General features: G+C 47.9%; 1 protein-coding gene across 3 annotated transcripts in view; it reads left to right on the top strand.

Annotated features, from left to right (window-relative positions):
* Positions 1-9,405: 9,405 nt before the first annotated feature.
* SNX30 (sorting nexin family member 30) overlaps positions 9,406-14,404 on the top strand; it is a 117,588-nt gene continuing 112,589 nt past the window's right edge. For 2 of the 3 annotated variants that reach the window (XR_007146339.1, XM_047830273.1), the window contains exon 1: positions 9,406-9,860. Coding sequence is in view for 2 of the 3 variants with exons in the window: in XM_047830273.1 (XP_047686229.1) it covers positions 9,705-9,860 (156 nt within the window). In the remaining variant the exon portion in view is untranslated. The remainder of the gene's footprint in view (positions 9,861-14,404) is intronic. The other variant, XM_047830274.1, reaches the window with a different exon arrangement.

Here is a 14,404-nt window from a genome sequence, read left to right as displayed (position 1 = left end):
AAGTTTTATTTTTATTTATTCTGAGAGAGAGAGAGAGAGAGAGAGAGAGAGAGAAAGAGAGAGAGAGGAGGAGGGGCAGAGAGAGAATTCCAAGCAGGCTCTGTATGGACAATGCAGACCGTGATGTGGGGCTCCAACACACCAACTGTGAGATCATGACCTGAGCCGAAATCAAGAGTCGGAAGCTGAACTGACTGAGCCACCCAGGCGCCCCAACTTTCTCTTTCAAATAAAGAATTGAAAATGGGGTCCTAACAGCAAGGGGCAAAAAGGAGCCAAACTGCACTTAGCACTATGTTTCCAGAGACTACAGTATGGGAAGAGGTGGGGCGCAGAGTAGGAGTGACAATAGTAATGAAACCTGGCCAACACTACTTGGACCAGGTGATCAAGGTTAACATCGTGATGACAAATCATGCTGAGCGTATGCACCTTTGATATGATATGAGGAGAGTAGCACTTTACCTCACCTTTGTGGTCTTCCTCCCCCAAACCCATAACCCCAGTCTAACCATGAGAAAAACAACAGACAAACTCAAATTGAGGGCTATTCTGTAAAATGCCTGATGGGCCTGATGCCCCAGCGAGGGCATCACAAACAAGGAAAGTCTGAGAACTGCCGTCAACCAGAGGAGGCTAAGAGACATGACTGTGCAATGTAATGAGGTATCCTGTCAAGATTCTGTAACAGAAAAAAGAGCACTAGGGAAAAACTAATAAAATCCAATAAAGTATACCATTTATTTAGTTAATAGTAACGTGCCAAGGTTGGCTTCTCATGACAAATGTACCATAGTGATATAGAGTGTTAACAATAGAAGACATTGGATGAGGAGTATTTGAAAACTTTCACACTATCTTTGCAACTGTTCTGTAAATCTAAAATTATTCTAAAATTTTTTAATTGGGGGAGGGGAAGCATTTTTGCTAGCCACATCCTTCCTGAGGGAGTATATCTATGCCAAGAAAGCATCCTGCTTTCCCAAAGAGTTGGTGTCTCTGCAACCTCATGCTTAATTTGAACAAATTTTGTAGGTGGGTCAGAAATGAATTTTGAAAAGTCATTTCCTTTGTCCAGATTCCCCAGCCAGCTCAGAGAAGCTTTCCAGAATAACTGATTCTGGTTGTCCTGGCCACTCCATGCCTCCTATCTTAGGAAGTTCAATGGGTCACAATGACATCCTTTACCCCCTCTTGCCCCAAGATGCTGCTCAAGACCACCAGAAGGCTTATTTTCTCAACGTGTTGTTCCTGGTTCTTGAACCCTGATTCTCTTCTTCCCCACTGACACTTGCTTTCATCCTCCCCTCTCTCTTTGCTTGAGTGAACAAGCAAGACCCCTTACCCTGGTTTTTCTATCTTGGCTTCTCACCTTACTCACCTCTATCATTCTTGACTTCTGTACTACCCGAAGCGGCAGGTGAGAAGTATTCCATCTACCATCTTTCCCTGCCCAACTAGCCTAAGTCCCCTGGGTCTCAGCTGGAAGGAGCAGATACGGTGTAGTTTCTCTTACCCATGTAATGGAATACTGTTAGCAGCAATGTTATCAAAACTAAAAGGCATCCTCTCTACTCCTGGAAAATTAGCTTAAAAAAGTACGATTTGTAATTATGCTAATATATCAAATTATGATTTTGTAGCATAAATTTTTTATTAAGGGAGAAGTGGCATGATTTAGTTTCTGGTATCCCCTTAAAGTTTCCTGATCTCCAGATAGTACGAGCCACGTAGCCCTCCAGGGGGTTCTGGGTAGTACTGGTGCTGGTGGATGGACTGAAATCGGCAGAGCAAAGCTTTTTGTCCTGAGACTGTACAGAAACCTCGTGTTCAAGGTGAAGTTACAACTCTGCTTTCATTTCAGTGTTCAATTACTTTAATGGCATCATCAATAACCTCCTAAGATCCCACTCTGAGGGACTGGATGTGTGGCTCTTCCTAGGAAGAACTTCAGTCTGCTTTGACTTGATGACAACAAGCAGTGGAATGAGTGAACTTAGAAGATTGACAGCCTCACAAGGATGCTGACTTGGAGGAGCCAAGATACACTACACGCACTAGAAATTGGGAGTTGAACGAACCTTCATTAGTGTAGGACAGTGTGATTTAAGAAGTCTTGCAAGGGACTGGGTTTGATTTTGGAAAAAATGAGCATGCCAGCAGATAAAACTTCTAGAAGTTTCCATATATTGGCCTAAACTCAAAGGCTACTATTTCAACAAGCAGAGAGAACCAGATTAGTGGGTATGTGGTGAGTGCGGCTTCCTGAATCTGCTGTTTCCTTCATGAGTGGGTGGTGATGGTGGGCTGCCTGCCACATCAAAGGAGGCCCCCGAGTGGGAAGACCAAGCCTCTTGCGCTGACAATCAGAGAATCTGAAATACCAGCATGATCAATGACCTTAGCTAGCAGATGGTGTGGGCCCTGCCGTTAGCAAGTCACCTCACCTGGACCAAAAGTCTGGGCACTGAGTGTAACTTCCTTGCTGTGCCCCCCGGCACCATCTTGCTACATTGCCCATAGGTTCTACAGAAAGACAAGGCCTCTTGGGGAGCTTGGGTGGTTAGGCGTCCGACTTCGGCTCAAGTCATGATCTTATGATTCCTGAGTTCGAGCCCCGCGTTGGGCTCTGTGCTGACAGCTCAGAGCCTGGAGCCTGGACCCTGCTTCAGATTGTGTCTCCCTTTCTCTCTGCCCCTCCCCTTTCATGCTCTGTCTCTCTCTCTCTCAAAACTAAATAAACTTAAAAAAAGAAAGATGAGGCCTCTTGTCTGCATTCCCCTTACCTCTGTATAGTGAGGACAAGACTGTGGGCCCACACAGTCATTGATCACTTGGGTGACAAGGCACAGGATGGGCTGAGCAGAGCAGGTCTGGCTAGACCTACTACAGTGGTCCAATCTGGGCCAAGGTTCTGGGAAGAGCTGGTAGAATTCCGAGGCTTTGGGAAGGCTCAGAAGCTCAACCTTAGGAAGCCAGGAACTCTATTCCTCTTCTGTTCTACAGCTCTTCCCACATCTTTAAAATTTATTTATTCATTCATTCATTTTTGAGAGAGAGAGAGAGAGAGAGACAGAGAGAGAGAATCCCAAGCAGGCTCCACACTGTCAGCACAGAGTCCTACACGGGGCTTGAACTCACGAACCGTGAGATCACGACCTCAGCCGAAGTCAAGAGTCGGATGCCTAACTGACTGAGCCACCCAGGTCCCCTCCTGTGTCTTTAGAGAGCAGTGTTTCTCAACCCTTTATCCTCATCACTGCCCCTAAGGGGAAAAGTGAAGTAGGTTTAAATTTGCCAAAACAAGAAACATTAAATACTGAAGAATAAAATTTTGTTGGTCAGCTTTGGAGAGCCATAAACCATTGTAATAGCTAAAACTTTTTTTTGCCCTACTGCTACCCCAAGAACCGATTTTCACCCCTTTGAGGGACAATATGGCCCCATTTGAGAATGCATATGATGGAAGGATGGTACCACTGCTGTGAATGTTGCTACCCACAAGGGGGACTCTCTTCTGAGATCCTCTCCTGCCTTCTTGTATTGTTCTTCCTCTGAATTCCTAAGGATGGGTTCAGCTGCATGTCACAGGGGTCCCAATTCAACTGCCTGGGACCATAGGAATGTTTACTTTTTACTTAAGAAATTTGGAGTCTGGTGCCTTGGCTCAATGATGCCCGAGTACTGGGAATATCTCCACTCATGGCCACAAGATGGCTGTAGCGGCTCCAGGCACCAAGCCCTTACAAGACTGCGTTCAAAAGGGAGGGTGGAAGAGAAACAGACAACCACCAGGGGAAAGGACAAATGACTGGTAGGCAAATACTAGCTGCTGACATCGCTGTCCTTCTCCTTTTTCTTTATGTCCTCACTCCTTTGCCTTTGGGTTTACTTGAGCAAGTATTGCCCAAACCCACGTGTGAATCACTATGCATCCAAATGGAAGGACGCACTTAACAGTAGGACAGCAACAGCTGATTGCCCTTGAGCAAGTTACTTAATATCTCTGGGCCTCAGTTTCCTCATTTAGGAAGTGAGGGTCATAGACCAGATGCCTTTTTTACATAAACTTTTAATGCAGCCTAACATGAAGGCTCACAAAATATGAATGTGTCGTGTGAAACCAGTCCCCAGATAAGAAAATACTATCAGTACCCCAGAAACCCCCGCAAAGACAAAGGTAACACTATTCTGACTTTTAGCACTGCATTTTAGTTTTGCCTGTTTTTGAACTTCAAACCATCCGAGTCATAAAGTAGATACTCTTTTGTATCTGGCTTCTTTCATTCAATACTGTGTTTGTGAGGGGCACCTGGCTGGCTCAGTCAGTAAAGCATGTGACACTTGATCTTGGGGGTCACGAGTGCGAGTCTCACCTTGGGCATAGAGATTCTATTTTTAAAGGTTTATTCATTTTTCAGAGACAGAGGCATAGTGTGAGGGGGGCAGGGGCAGCGAGAGAGGGAGACACAGAGTTTGAAGCAGGCTCCAGGCTCTGAGCTGTCAGCACAGAGCCCGACGCGGGGCTTGAACTCACAGACCATGAGATCATGACCTGAGTTGAAGTCGGACGCTTAACCGATTGAGCCACCCAGGTGCCCCAGGCATAGAGGTTACTTAAAAAAAATTGTGTTTGTGGGGTGCCTGGGTGGCTCAGTTGGTTAAGCATCCTATTCTTGATTTCTGCTCAAGTCATGATCTTGCAGTTGGTGGGATTGAGCCTTGTGTCAGGCTATGCACTGATAGCATAGCCTGCTTGGGATCCTCTCCCTCCCTCTCCCTCTGCCCCTTCTCTGCGCACACATGCACATGCATGCGTGTGCGCTCTCTCTCTCTCAAAATAAACATTTTAAAAAAAATTGTATTTGTGGGGTGCCTGGGTGTCTCAGTTGGTTAAACATCTGACTCTGGGTTTCAGCTCAGGTCATGATCTCACAGTTCGTGAGTTCAAGCCCCATGTCAGGCTCTGTGCTAACAGCATGGAGCCTGCTTGGAATTCTGTTTCCCTCTCTCTCTTAAAAATAAATTAAAAAAATAAATAAAGAAGTAAATAAATAAAATAAAAATAAACATTTAAAAAAAAGAAAAAAATTGTATTTGTGCGATTCACTCACCATGTTGTTCCTCCACTGTCATTGCTGTGTAACATTCCATTCGTGTGACTATACCACTGTTGACGGTTGCATAAATTATTTTTAGTTTTGGCTATTACAAATGCTGCTGCTGTAGAGATTCACAAATCCATTTTTGATGAATATACTCATGCATTTCTGTTGTGTTCTGGGAGTAGAACTACTGGGTCATAGGATATCTGAATGTTTACCTTCTAGATGCCTTGTAAGGATCATTCCTAGCAATGGAACCAAACACTATCATGTAAGTAGGTACACAGCCAGTAAGTAGGTTTTCCACCTTATCTAAAGATTCACTACTAATGAGGCTCAATGCCTGGGCTTCCAGTATTTGTCAGCTCTGTATCTTCTCCAGCTCACCCTCGCTAATGGGTAGCCACCAAAAAAGAATATGTACAAACCCACACCCTCCAGAGCCTGCCTGTGAAGAAAGCCAGGTAGCAGGTATCCCTTGTGAAGGTGGTGAATTACCTTTCTATGGCCAGACGAAGCCCAGTTACCAGGAGCTTGCAAGGCCATCCAAAGAATGGCCTTTTTGGGTGCTTTGAAAAATACCCACTCTGTTGTGAGGCATTCCACAGGCAGAGCTATGAAATGAATCTCTCAACAGACAGTTTAGTTCACCGAGCTTCTTCTCCAAAATTTTAAGCACCTGGTAGATGCTCCATAAAAAGAACCATTAAAGTTTAGGGCAAAAGTTCCCTGTAATAGAATTCTGCAAAAGAAATTTGTCTTTTAAGAAACTTCTCAGCAAACAGGAAATTTCTCCAAAGTAAGCACTTAAAATGCTGTTTACAAAAGGTGGTTTGGAATGTCAGCTTATGGTTTAGAGAAATGGGTGGAGCTCAGAGAACAGTGTTTCTCAAAGTGCAGTTTACAGATCAGCATCAGTATCACCGAGAGACTTGTTTAAAAATGTTGATTCCAGGCCCACGCAGAATCAGAATCTCTTGGATAGGGCCTAAAAATTTTCATTTTAACAAATTCACAGGTGGATCTGAGGCACCAGCTCCATGGCCTGGGTTGCATTATCCACTGCAGAAGGTCTCAGTGCTTTGGGGGCCAGGAGTCTCGATATGGAAATACAAAACGATCCTATGATTTAGCCACAAGCCTCTCTGCTGGTTCTGGGGCAAGGTCCAATTTCTTGTTTACAAAACTCTTCAGATCCTGGCCTCAAGTGGACCTGCTGGCTTTTTCTTTTTCTTGGGACATCACTGGCTGAATTAGATTGTCCATACAATTTTGCCTGTGTTGGCGATAGTGTCTTCTCAGTTGCCCTCTTGTTTGAGACAGGCTTCTGTGGCTTTCTACATGTCATTCTGAATGCTCTTTGAAAACCCCCTTTGTCCTCATCAGCCATCCACTTCAGAAGTGGTGGTGTTATTTTGAGGCAGGGTTTGGGATGCCGTATAAAATAAAGCTACGATTGTATTAAAAACCAGGAGAGGATAAGCAGCTAACACAAACATGAATAAGGCCTAAGCACATGCTGTACCAGGGGAGAGAAAGAGAGAATGCTTTGTTGCGACTCTGCTTTGTTTCTGAGGTCTGGGTGCTCGTGTAAAGCCCAGATAGACTTGCTAGTAAGGTTTACAGGATTCCGGCTTGGCAAACTTAAAAAATTCTGGGGTCCAAGACCCTGTCTCATGAAAGGTGCCAGCCTAAGTGCCTAAGATTCCCTTTGGATGCCGGAAGGCTCCATCCTGTGTTCTTGGGTTGGTGGCATCTACCCTGTGCCCCCACGTACATATAATATCCAGTGTGTTCTTCCTCAGAACTCAGCCCTAGAGATCCAAGCTTCCCTCCATAAACTCCAGCAAAGACGAGAACCTTCCGCTCAGATATAAAAACTTCACATTTCCTCCTTCCCACCATGTTGCTCTGAAAACTTTTAGTAGCACAGTCACATACTATAGGACACTTAACGTTATTTCAGTGGCAGTTTCCCACCACAAGGAATACTAAAATACAACAGGAAGTGGTGAGTATGAATAGGCAGTTCTGGGCTAAATTTGAATGGTGGAAACTTTATACCAAAATGTTTTCCATGGAAGTTCACTTTCTTTAGTTTTGATGACTACCCAGTGGATCATTGTGGCCAGATGCCATTGACCAACCAGGAAACTGGAAAATAAATAAACTCTTTCGTATGGCCTTTTAGGAACTCTGGTTTTCTGGGTTTTATTTTTTGTTTTTGGGAGGAGCACAGAAAAATGGTACTCTGACCCAAACGAAGCAAACAGAGGAGTTTGGAGTACAGCATGTTCAGTTATGAAAACTCTATAATTATTGTTTTGTAACAATAGTAGAGAAAACCGGATAGAGGGGGAAAGGAAGGGAATGAACATTTAGGGAGTGTCTATTCTGCATCAGCATTTTGCTAGGAACGTTACTTGCAGAATATGCTATTTCACAGCCACCACCAAGGTAACTATTATTATGCGCTCCCTCCTTTCTAGGTTAGGAAACAGGTTCATTAAGGTTAGGAAACTTGATCATGGTCACCCACTTGTAGTGACGAAGCAGGAATCCAAATGTGGCTCTCTTTTCACTCTTTCCTGGTGACCTGAGGAGAAAGCTATGTGGAGTCTTCGTAAAATAAGATCTCTATTATGTTAAGGTGGCCTGGTTGTTAAAATAAATAACACTATTCTGTAAAAATCACCTATATTATACATCTATAGAACATTCATTTCTAGTTATATCCGTGCTACATACTTTGATGTTATAAGAACAGTTAATAGGGTCTGTAGTCATTGTAAGCAGCCCTTGAATATAAAAGTATTAATTTTACCCATCTCCAGGAGGACCAGACGTTGGCATTCCTGGGAGGTAGACAAGAAGCAGAATTTAAAGTTGTTCCCAGTGCCCTCCGTGTCCTATTGTCCCCAAACAAGGCAGACCCATGTGGGGGAGAGAAAAGCTGGTAACTTGAGGGCTAAGGCTCAGCGAATTACCCCAGGGGAAATAAGGTCTTTGAAGCTCAGCGAGTCTCTGAGTGATATTTTAGCTCAGCTTCAATTCTTTGCATTCTCCTCCAGCTGAAGGATCACTTGTTTCTTCATAAAGGCATGGTGGAGACCACAGTGAATCCCAACTTCAAGATCTGTCAGGTGAGGGGCGCCTGGGTGGCTCAGTCGGTTGAGCATCTGACTCTTGATTTCCGCTCAGGTCATGATCTCAGTTTCATGAATTTGGAGGCCTGAGGCTCTGTGCTGACAAGAGTGGATGCAGCCTGCCTGGGTTTCTCTCTCTCCCTCTCTCTCCGCCCCTCCCCCACTCGCCCGCGTGCTCTCTCTCTCTCTCTCTCTCTCAAAATAAACTTAAAAAATAAAATAAAATCTTAAAGATTTGTCAGATTAAACTGGACAAACCTAAAGAGGTTGGAAATCCATAGGCAAAAATACTCCCTACCCATTCCTTTGCTAGAAGCCATCTATTCTTGCGCAGACTGATGCCCCCTACTGACCTGGCCCTAAGAAAATGCGGAGACAGGTAAGGTGGTTAAAGTCGGTGAACTTCCACCCCAAACGGGTCAAGTAACGCCTTGACTATCTCCACTCTGCTAGCAAATAAAAACGAGAATTCAGCCCAGCCAAAGGCCTAGAAAGGAAGCACAAACGCATGAAAAATTGGGTTCTCTCAAAAGGCACAGTTGGGTCAAGGTGTGAGTCTGGGTCCTACATCATTTGTAGCACTCCCTCCCTTTCTGATGCTCCCTCCTCTGAGGTTCACCGAGAGGGCCTGGGGATCTCTAGGCGCGCTTGGTCAGAACCCTCACACGGCCTCCTTGAATTCCCTTCTAGGTTTCCCACCCCGTGTCCTCCAGCTCCTTTGTGCCTCACAGTCTTTTATGCCATTCCTATAATATGCGGCGTGATTCCTTCCATTTTGGGTTATCTTCGAGGCCAGGCGATCCCGACTCCCGTGCGGGCCCCAAAGCCCCCAGCCCCCCGCATGCCTGCCGCGGGCGCCTCAGTAAACGCGGGTGGAATGGAACAGGATGCTCCAACGTCTTTTTCCACCTCTGATTTCCGTTAAATATTTGTCCGGGGGCCGCGCGCAGCCTCCACAGGGTAGCCTCTTGGAGGCAAGGGTGGCCACGCGGAGGACAGCGGCCGAGGGCTCAGGGCGCACTTCCTGCGGGCGGCGGGCGGGGGCGGAGCTTCGGGCGCGCCTCATCGTCCTCCCTCCTTCTCTCCTCCCCTCCTCCCTCCCCTCCTCCCGGGCAGGCCGAGGCGCCGCGGGGGCGGGGCCGCGAGCGGGCTGGGCGGCGTGGCGGAGCTGGCTGGGCGCCCCCGGCCAAGGTGCGAGCGAACCGCGGCGGGCTCGGGCGCGGAGCGGGGGCGCGCGGCGCGGAGCAGCCCAGCCCAGCGCAGCCGGGCCCGGAGCCTCGCGGGTAGACACGAGCCGGCGGGCGGCGGCGGCGGCGGGGGTGGTTCTCAGCCCGGCCGGTGCAGGGCCTCCGACCGACCGCGGCCGAGCGGGGCCTGGCCGCGGGCGCCGGGGAAGCCCGCCGCGGCGGGCACAGGAGGAAGCGGCGGCGGCGCGTCCCGAGCCGTGCGCGCCATGTCGGGCGGGCCCCCCAAGGGCCTGCCGTCCACCGGGCCCCACTCCCTGCTCGACATGCCGCACCCGCTGGCCGGCTCCAGCAGCGAGGAGGCCGTGGGCGGCGACAGCACGCCCAGCCCGGACCTGCTGATGGCCCGCAGCTTCGGCGACAAGGTGGGGCGCGCGGGGCTGGGGACCGGGAGGCGCGTTTCGCTCTCGCGGGGGATGGTGGACCCGGAGCTCTCCCTCCGGGCCCCGGGCCGCGCCCACCCTGGCGCCCCTGCCCGGGGGCGGGCGTTCCCTGGCTCCCCAGAGCCATCGGAAAATCGTCCCTCCCGGCCGCCCCCGCGGGGTCGTAGCCGCAGGGGGGGGGGGGCGGCAGGAGGGGGCGGGCATGCCCCGCCGTGACGGGTCGCGAGCGCGGGTGACAGCTGGAGGGGAGGGGTCCTGGCCGCGTGGTGCGGCCAGTGGCGGGTGTGCAGTGCCCGGCGCGTGTGCCCTGGGATGGGGTCCCGAGTTCCTCCCGGTGCATCCGCGAAGGCTGAGCTGCCGGGTGACTTGTAGCTCCCCTACTTTTCTGGCACTGTAAAGAAGCAGGAGTTAATGGTTTTCCCTGGTGGGAGCGGCAGTGTTGGTCTTGCTGCCCGAGTCGTCTTCCTCACGCTCTGTCATGTGGGGAGTGATCTTTGTTTAGGTTTGCTGTGTGCCCCGAGGAGTCACCTGACTCAGACCCCGGCCGGCGGGTGGGGAGAGTCTCGCTGTGGTTTTCTGTCTGGGGCTCTTTCTTTCACCTCTCACGGCCTTCCACACTGTTTAGTTTTGTCAGAGGCCCGTTTTTTGTGGTTGATGGAAGGAAAGCTCGCCCTTTGACCTTCTTTGTGCAGAAGGAAGCTCCTGATATTCTTACAGCGGCATAATAATCCTGCTGCTTTGAGAGACAGCAGAGTACGGTGAAGGGCGAGGGGCGGCATCCCCATGACCCCCTGCCCCATGGCCATTTCGGCTGTGACCAGGACTTGAGCTGTGATTCTCTCAGCGCTGCTGTGGCCACCTACTCACCGATATGCAGAAATTAGAATTGTTCTCAACACTTGTGATCAGGACGCCCTCCTCCCAGTAAAATACTGAATGAATTCCTCCTTGTCCCAATGTTAAATGCAATCAGAGGGGACCTCTTTCCCCCGTAGATGGGAGGGCATGTGATACAATAAAAATGAGTATTAGTGCACTGAGCACTCAAAATGGCTATGGAGGGGGACTTGATGTACCTTCCTGAAAGAGTTTATGAAAGCCAGGAGTGGGGAGTAGAGCATTAGGAGCAAAAAGACTTAAAAAGCTAATTAAACCAATGAATTGAGCAGGTTGAGGTGTGTGTTGTGGGGGAGGGGGTTCCTTGTGATTATTTCTCTTTATTTTATAGATGACAAACTGTATGAAGAGTTATGTTGCTTGGAACTACCTTGCCCATATTTGACGTTCAATAAGTAATTGTCAAATGACTGAAAGAATAATTTGTTGCTCTCTTAAAGACAAATTGTTCCTGCATGCATGTGTGCATGTAGGATACGAAGTTAAACCTTCTGATTTCCTTCTCAGGATAGTGAATTAATTGTCTATTGCTGTGTAACAAATTACACCAAAATTTAGCACCCGCAGATAGTTTGTGTGGGTCAATAGTGTCATGTCATCCAGGAGCAGCTGAGCTGGGTGGTTCTGACTCCGGTCTCTTTTGAGGTAGCAGTCAAGGCGTTGACCAGGGCTGGGGTCATCTGAAGATTGGGTTGGGGGAGGATCAGCTTCCAGGCTCATTCACTTGGCTGTTGACAGGCCTTAGTTCCTCTTTATAGGGCGGCTTGCCATGGCAGCTAGTTTTCCCCCAGAGAAAGTGGTCCAAGAGAGCAAGTGATCCCAAGACTCAAGCTATACTGTTGTATGATCTAATCTTGGAAGTTTCATAATTCTGCCGTATTCTATTGATCACACTGCTAGTACAAAGTGGGAAGAGGGTATAAATGTAGGAGGTAGGGGTCCCTGGGTGACTCAGTCCGTTGAGCATCTGACTTTGGGTTTTGGCTCGGGTCATGACCCCAGGGTTGTGGGATCAAGTCCTGTGTCCAGCTCTGTGCTGGGCGTGGGGTCTGTTTGGGATTCTCTCTCTCCCTCTGCCTCTGTCTTGCCCCCATGTGTGCACACGCCTCACATTCTCTCTTTCTATGCCTCTCTCAAATAAAAAAAATAAATAAAATCTTTAAAAAATATATCAGGAGACAGGGATTATCTGGCTATCTTGAATGCTGGATGACACTGATTGCTATTTTAGTTATTTATTTTAAAGTTTTTTAAAATTTATTATTATTTACTAATTGCGATACCCAACGTAGGGCTTGAACTCATGACCTTGAGATCAAGAGTCACATGGCTCTTTTTTACTGGGGCAGCTAGGTGCCCCCACTAATGGCTATTTTAAACATTTGCTTAGCGATCCACTCTTGGAGGACACTTGTCTCAGAAATATGGGCATTTTACTAATAAATACTGGGAGGACAAATGCCCTGTACCACCAAGGTCTTGTTGGTGGGCAGGAAGTCAGGCCCAAGTCTAATTACTCCTGGCTTCCAGTTCTAGGAGAAGACAGTCTTGAAGCCATTATTATTAATTATTGAATATTTAATAAGTCTCCATACAGCTGTAAGAAGCATCAAAATGACATCACTCCCAAGGGCCTGATTTATAGTAAGCCACTTTTCCTTGGAGGCTAAGTAATGTAATTTCTTTCTCTGACTGGAAGTAATATTTTCCTTGAATCTTGGCGTGCATGTATGTTCTAGCAACTCTGGAGAAATTTCTGTAGAGAGAAGCTAGCATGCAACAGAGGTGAGTCAGGACCAGTGGAAGGAAGGCTTCTCTTTGCCCTGCTTTCTCTTGCCCAGGCAGCATGCGGGTCATTGGAGGACAGGTAGGAAAGCTGAGTGCTGTGATCGGTCTTTGAAAAGAAACCTGTTTTCTTGCCTTTTTGGACAGTGCATTGTGACCCTGGATGCCTGGTTCAGAGTCAGTTCTGGGATTGGAGAACGAGGGTTTGACAGGCTGCTCGTGGTGCAGGGTTATTGTATTATGCGGAGGAGAATTGCTTTCTGTGGGCCCAGGATGTTGCCAAGCACAGGGAAGTCTTGTGTCTCGGTCCAGCAGACGCTACTGAGTGGCATCTGGGATGCTTGCTTGAGAAGGAGCAGCAACCAAATATGCCCTTTTCATCCACTGCCTTTGAAAATCATCCAAACCTTGGAGTTACGGGAGAATCCTTCCTATCTTCCCAGGGTTGCGTGAATTCTTTTCATGCCAGCTGAACTCACCAGGCCTTCTATCCCCACATCCTTCATCTCCTCCTAAAATGTAAATAAACCACTTGACCTGCCTCGCTTTTTTACTTTCATCTGCAAACCACTCTGGGCTACTTCTCCCCTGACTCAGCCTCCAACTCCTGCGTGCCTCCCAGAACTTAACACCAAGCCCGCTCAAGCCCCAGCTGTGGTTAACAACCCTTCCCACATCCTCAACCTCTTCACTGAACTCTTCTGCCTACTTCCTGCCCTCTTAGGTTACTGCTTCTGCCAAAGTCTTCAAAATGGAGCTGTCTTTTCCTCCTGTACTCCACTTATATCAGGATCAGGAGATGGAGGTCAGTTTCCTTTCTCTCCACTGCCCTTTTTTTTAATTTAAAAATTTTTTTTAAACATTTATTTATTTTTGAGAGAGAGACAGAGCATAAGTGGGGTCGGGGCTGAGAGAGAGAGGCAGACACAGAATCCGAAGCAGGCTCCAGGCTCTTTCTGAGCTGTCAGCACAGAGCCTGATGCGGGGCTCAGACTCATGAACCGTGAGATCATGACCTGAGCTGAAGTTGGACGCTTAGCCAACTGAGCCACCCAGGTGCCCCTCCACTGCCTTTAATAAACCAAGCTCTGCTCCCTGGAGGCTCATGTCATTTTATTTGTTCATTCACGTATTTGAGGACCTACTATGAGATAGGCACTGCTCCAGGAACTTGAGATGAGTCAACCAGTGAATACCGCTGCCCTCATGGGGTACTTTTTGTGACTATATACTATGTTATATAAAAAATGCTATGGGAGGGAGAAAAAATAGGATGAGGGGAGTCAGGATCACTGGCTGTGGGAGGGGGATTTGGAGAGGCTTTACTGAGAACTTGAGATTTGAGTAGAGACTTGGAGGAGATGAGGGATGGAATTAGTGAGTGGAAAGCTGGAGGAGTGTCCTTCTAGGTGGAAGGAACAGCCAAAGCAAAGTCTTGAAGGCATCTGCCTAGTGTGGACTGGAAGAGCCCAGAAGCCAGTGTGGCTGGGGCAGAGTGAACAGTGGAGAGTTGGCCGACAGCAGAGAGGGGAAGGGTCCGGATTGTGTAGGGCCTCATAGGTCACCCTGAGAACAGGCCTTTACTTTGAGTGCCATTGCAGTGTCTCCAGCAGAAGGAGGGACATGATTTGACTTATATGTTGAAAAGGCTCACACAGGCTGTTGAATTGAGAATCCTTTATTTGGCTCTTCCACTGAATTCATTTCCTTTTAGTGAAAAGGACATAAACCAAGTGCAAACTGGCCGAAGGGAAAAAAAAAAAAAAAAGCCTCCTGGCTTATGTTTTTGAAAAGCCCCAGGTATTTTGGTTTCAGGAGTGGCTGGAACTAGGTATTCAAATGAT

The sequence above is a fragment of the Prionailurus viverrinus genome, chromosome D4 (assembly GCF_022837055.1).
Source record: "Prionailurus viverrinus isolate Anna chromosome D4, UM_Priviv_1.0, whole genome shotgun sequence".
Classification (NCBI taxonomy): Eukaryota; Metazoa; Chordata; class Mammalia; order Carnivora; family Felidae; genus Prionailurus; species Prionailurus viverrinus.
The sequence above is the reverse complement of the archived record's forward strand: the minus strand, read 5'-3'. Positions and strand labels throughout refer to the sequence as shown.